General features: G+C 35.3%; 1 protein-coding gene across 1 annotated transcript; it reads right to left on the reverse strand.

Annotated features, from left to right (window-relative positions):
* Positions 1–360: 360 nt before the first annotated feature.
* On the reverse strand, positions 361–5,123 carry LOC132847763 (uncharacterized). The gene is made up of 10 exons (XM_060873301.1): positions 5,053–5,123; positions 4,177–4,331; positions 3,953–4,068; positions 3,226–3,287; positions 3,031–3,126; positions 2,572–2,750; positions 2,358–2,479; positions 2,155–2,216; positions 750–1,029; positions 361–499 (listed from the first exon to the last, which is right to left on the reverse strand). Exons 1-10 carry the CDS (start codon positions 5,121–5,123, stop codon positions 404–406), a joined length of 1,239 nt encoding a protein of 412 aa, XP_060729284.1. The 3' UTR covers positions 361–403.
* Positions 5,124–5,796: the final 673 nt, after the last annotated feature.

Consider the following 5,796-nt stretch of genomic DNA (forward strand, 5'->3'; position numbering starts at 1 on the left):
CAGTAAAATTTTATTGACTTTTGACTTGACTTGACATTAAGGACGTCTGCTGAGGTGTTAAATGGGTTTGGGTGTTACATGAAAATCTATATGATTCCTGTTAAGCTTTATTGAAAAAGTCATTAATAAACAGGTGAAATATTTATAATATTTTTATATATTATGCACATATTTATATTTATATATGTATGCACATTTGAGAAAAATATATACATTATCCAATTAATTATTCTCTGTAATTTTCAGTATGAAGCTTAATTTTAGTAATTCAGAACAGCAACTCTTTGCTAATAAATGTTAAATGCTATATTAATAAATAAGTAAACAAATAGATAGATAGATAGATAGATAGATTCCAATAAATTCCAATGATACAAGACATTATTTTACATATAATCTGTTTTTAAAAGAGTCCATTTCTTGTTGCATATTGGACGTTGTAGGACCGTCTTCTGTTGTAGCGCCTCCTTAAACCAGCACAGCAGCCACAGAGCAGACACTGAGAGATACAGGGAGGAAGTTAAAAAATGAGAGACAAGGGGGAGTAGAGGAGAGATTCTGATTAGATATTTATGCTTATTTTTATTGTTGTAAAATAACATCTTTAATCAAAAAAAACAAAGTTATCTTAAATAAAAATATCTTAGGTTTTGCAAAAAAATATTGACATATAAAAGTAAGAATATTTATGTCATGTCAAAGAGCATCCTAAATTTATATGGATTACAAGCGATTTTGGTGACACTTACACAGAGTAGAATCCAGCAGGGTATGAGAATAATGACTATACTGCAGGGGATAATGATGCCCAGGATCCATGCAGAATTTCCACCAGTGGTGGTGTTCTGTGCTTGGACTGTGGGCCTCAGGACTACGTGGACAGGGGGGTCTGTTTGAGCAGCAGGAGTAGTGAGGGTCGACAGACCGCTAATGTTGAGTATTGCATATAGAAATCCACTCGGTGTCCACTTGGTGTCACCTTCCACAAAGACGTATTCTGAATTAGCCACAATTTCTGTACCATTAAATCTGGAGGAAAGGAAAAATATAAATTGAGTGTATTTCCTACATTTAAAATACACATGACAGATAATCATTTCATTGTAGAGCCCAAGAATGTGTTTTTAAAGGCAGGTCTTTGGAAAACTTGAAACTCGTTCCTCTTTTGGTTTTATCACTAAACCTAACATTGACAAGATCCTGCAGGTTTACTACAGAGCTTTTGTTTTCTTTGTAATTTGATCAGTTCAGGTTATCAATCTACCTATCTCTCTCTCTCTCTCTCTCTCTCTCTCTCTCTCTCTCTGTCCAAGTATTCACCTGGAGATAAACATCAACTTGTTCACTTAGGAAGGCTGCAGTTCAGCAATATATCAGGTGCTCAGGGTTCCTTGGACTGTGCTCTGTTAGTTAAATGGGCAACTTTATATTTTTAATAGGCTGAGAAACAATCTCAAGTACTATATTTTTTTTTCTGTTTGTATTGTGTAAGAACATTCTAAGTTATCCTGTTATTTTTATTTGTTTTTGTAGTAAAAAATAAAAAGTGAATTATTATGACCTGAGCCAAGAAATACAAAGCTTAAGCCCAGTTCAGCTTGTTTGATGATCACCTGACTAATTGTCTTCTACATTTCTGAGTTTGCCTGTAATTTAACAATAAATCTACAGTTATATCCAACATGTCTCTGAATATTTCTATAATATTAAGGCAGTTCATATTTTAAATGAATTATTTCTATTAATACTATCCTGGTGCTTGTATTCTTAGAAGAAGCAGCTTTTATGTATCATGTATATATGAACAGGGTCAGCCAGTATACAGCATCCCTGGAACAGTCTGGGGTAGCGGTTGCAGCTTTGTAGGACTGGGGCTTGAATCTATAATCTTCCATCAGGAACCCATTTCCTTACCACTAATCGGTGACCATCTGCACAAGATCTTGATTCATTTCACCATTCATCAACTAATGATGAAAAATTGGCTCATATTACTCAATCTTTCAAAACCTTCCAGTTTACTATAATGGCTCCAGCAGAGAAATATTTATTCAAAATGACAACTTGTATTTTATTCCTTAAAGATAATGTTTGAATTGTGAATCAGTTTTGTGAAGTGGCACTCAAGATGAGATGTAAAATGAAGATACTTACGTGTAGTTTGCTTGTGGGAAGACAAATTGAGTTGCATTTTTGACATTCAGAATATTGTTCAGCTAAAAAAGAGGGAGAAAAAAGTGGTCTTAGTATTTTTAAATGGTCTTATTTATTTATTTATTTATTTAGTTATTTATTTATTTATTTATTATTTTAGAGTGTAAAATAATTTGGGACGAAGAGAAGTTGCTAACACATACCAAGCTGTTGATGGTGTTTTGGATTAAAGAATATGTTTCATTCCTCAGCTGAATGTCCTTGGAGATTGTCACATTGCTGATTTGGAAGCCAAAGCTTATAATGTATGAGTTGTTGTCAATTTCTGAAAGGTAGATAATAAACAGAATTATATTCAACACATTACAGTTAATATATTTTAATTCTAATTTAGGGAGATTAATAAACTAGACTCACTCTGATAGGTGACATCCTGTATGCTCACAGGATCACTCAGTTTTTGTGTTACAAGATCTCGTGCTCTTCTGATCTTTGCATCCAGCAGAGCATTAGCAGCATTGAGAACATCTGCCTCACTAGGTACTTTGGTCAAATTCTTAAAAACTAGACGAATATATATCATAACATTCCCCAATCTGATGTAGGATAAAAAAAAAGAAAAAAAAAATGAATAAAAAATTTAATAAAATTTTAATAAACAATTTAAAATTTGTAATTTAAAAAAAAAATTTTAAATAAATTTAAAGATGAGTAGTTAGCTTCTCATTAGGCATATGAGGGCCAATGAAAATGAGAGCAGATAAAGACTGAGAGTAAAGTTATCATAAAATCTGTCATTAATTATACCTGAATAAGCTGACAGTTATCACAGTGTGATAAATCTCTGAATAAAATGGGACATAATAGGACACTTACACAGGTGTAAGCTTATTGAGGAAGGCTGCTGGTGTTTTGGTGTCTCCATCTTTGAAGATGTAATTCATGTCACCATCAACCTTGTTTTGTGAACTCCTGTTAATAGTAGAAAAAAGTCAGAATACAATTTGTTGTATAAAGAGAATTACAAAAAATATTTTTTGAACAGATAAATGAATAGTGCTTTGAACTTACGTGAAAGAAATACTATAGGGTGTGAATGTTTCTGCACCAGGTATATTTAGAAGCGTATTTAGCTGAAGACAGAAAGACAAAGAATTATCTTAAATTAAAATACAAAAGTATCCCACTGTACTGTTTGTATAATGATTTTATTTTATTGAAACAAGGATTTTCAGACATCATTTTATATTTAATAATGAATCTGTTATTATATTATTAATAATATTTTATTAATATTAACAAATTAATAATATTTAGTCAGGTTTGGTGTTGTCTGTGTTTAGCATTAAATTAATTTTTGATGTAACACTGAACAGTAGTGGGCAATGGCTCATATGAAGGTGTTTCATGAGTTTTTTTTTAGATCTAGTCTACTAGGTTTAAGTGTGATCATTATCTTGTGGCAGTTTCTGTGCTATCTGTTTCTGTGCTGTTCGTTTTTTCTCTGTATGACTGTTATTGTGGAGAAATGTGAAGTGAGGGTGATACCTCTCCCATTTCAAAACTCCCTGCTCACCAGCAACTAAACTCAGGGTTAAGATACTATCCAAACAGAAACCCAACAGTGTCCCGATGATTAATCTAATAACAGTTTTGTGGTGATAAAATAATCCATTTGTTTATGAATGGAATGCCTCGTGCACTTTGAGAAAGAGTTCACCTCAGCAATCTAATCTATCTAAGTAATGTTCTATAGACATTTTCTAGTATTGTTGAGCATTTGCTCATATACACTCACAGCGTTATTGATGATACCCGCTAATATGATGTAAGTGTTGTTCCTGAGGTTCTCTGACATGTTGATGTTACTGATGTTGAATATGAAGATGACTGCATAGTTGGTGTTTGATGTTTCTATGGAACAAATCAAATGTGCTTTAGAATGATGATGGTAAAAAAAAATTAAAAGCCTGATACAGTTTTATATAGTATGTGATTGTGTTATTAGAAATTAATACATACTCTCATAGGTAAAGTTCAGCACTTTTACAGAGTCAATGAGGTTTGTGAGTCGAGCACTCAGAAGACTCTGAGTTGCACTGAGGACCAAACTCTCACTGGGGACAGAAGAGGAGGAACTGAAGACCATCCTGGTCCAAACCACAGCTGAACCAGATCTGATGAAATAAAGCATTATGGTGAATATTTTTCACAATACAATTGCAAATTTAATTCTCAGTTAAAAACAAATGTCTGGAACAAACCACAATGAATCATCCTCAGCATCCTCTACTCTTGCACCAATTACCTTCATGTCCTCATTTAACACATCCATATATCTCCTCTATGTTCTTCCTTTTGAGCTCTTACCTGGCAGCTCCATCTCCATCCTTCTACCAATATAACCATCTCCCTCCTCTGTACATGTCCAAACCATCTCGATCTAGTCTCTCTGACCTTGTCCCTAAAACAGCCAACCTGAGCTGTCCCTCTGATGTGCTCATTCCTAATCCTGTCCATCCTTGTCACTCCTAAAGAGAACCTCAACATCTTCATCTCTGCCTCATGTTTTTTCCTCACTTCTACAGTTTCTAACCCATACAGCAGAGCTGCACTCACTACTGTCTTGTACACTTTTACTTTGATGCTTTCTGAAACTCTTCTGTCACACAACACTCCTGACATATTTCTAGACCAACTCCAACCCACTTGCACTCACCTCTTAACCTCTTTTACCTACTCCCCATCACACTGGATGGTTGACCCCAAATAAACTCCTGCACCATCTTAGCCCTCTGTATCCTCACTGTTCTACTTCCCTCCCTCTCATTCAAACATATGTATTCTGTCTTACTATGACTGACTTTCATTCCTCCTCTTTCCAAAGCAGACCTCCACCTTCCCAGGTGTTCATCCACCTGCTCCCTACTATCATTACAGAACACAATGTCATCTACATTGTTATCCATGGCGATTCCTGTCTGACTTCATCTGTCATCGTGTCCATCACCATAGCAAACAAGGATGAACTCAAAGCCGATCCTTGATGTAGCCCCACCTCCACCTTGAACTCCTCTGTCTGATCTACAGCACATATCACTGCTGTCATACTCCTCTCATAAATATCCTGATCTTCTCTGATGTACTTCTCGGACACTACTGACATCCTCATACTGTACCATAGCTCTTCTCTTAACACCTTGTTATACGCTTTCTCTAAATCCACAAAGACGCATTGAAGCTCCTTCTGACCATCTCTGTATTTCTCCATTAACGTTCTCAGAGCAAAAACTGCATCATACATACTCTTTCTGGGCATGAAGCCATACTACTGCTCACAAATATCCACTTTCTTAGCCTATCTTCCTCTACTCTGTCCCACAGCTTCATTGTGTGGCTCATCAACTTTATACCTCTGTAGTTGCTACAGTTCTGCACATCACCCTTGTTCTTAAAGATCGGCACGAGAACACTTCCACACCTCTACACGTATGTCATCTGGACCAACAGACTTTCCACTCTTGATTCACCTTGCCTCATCCTTTCGAATCTTTCCTATTTCCTGCTCTACAATATTCACAATATTCCTCCTGTCTTCCCTGATCATTTTCCTCATTCATCAGCTCCTCAAAATACTCCTTC

Source organism: Tachysurus vachellii, chromosome 6, assembly GCF_030014155.1.
Source record: "Tachysurus vachellii isolate PV-2020 chromosome 6, HZAU_Pvac_v1, whole genome shotgun sequence".
In the NCBI taxonomy this organism is placed as follows: domain Eukaryota; kingdom Metazoa; phylum Chordata; class Actinopteri; order Siluriformes; family Bagridae; genus Tachysurus; species Tachysurus vachellii.

Excerpts from the sequence above, each read along its gene's own strand:
- LOC132847763 (XM_060873301.1), bottom strand. The coding sequence starts at position 5,123 with ATGGATAACAATGTAGATGACATTGTGTTCTGTAATGATAGTAGGGAG. Across the intron at positions 4,332-5,052 it reads GTGGATGAACACCTGGGAAG|ATCTGGTTCAGCTGTGGTTT; the intron begins GTGGAGGTCTGC and ends TTATTTCATCAG. Across the intron at positions 2,751-3,030 it reads CTCAATAAGCTTACACCTGT|ATTGGGGAATGTTATGATAT; the intron begins GTAAGTGTCCTA and ends ATCCTACATCAG.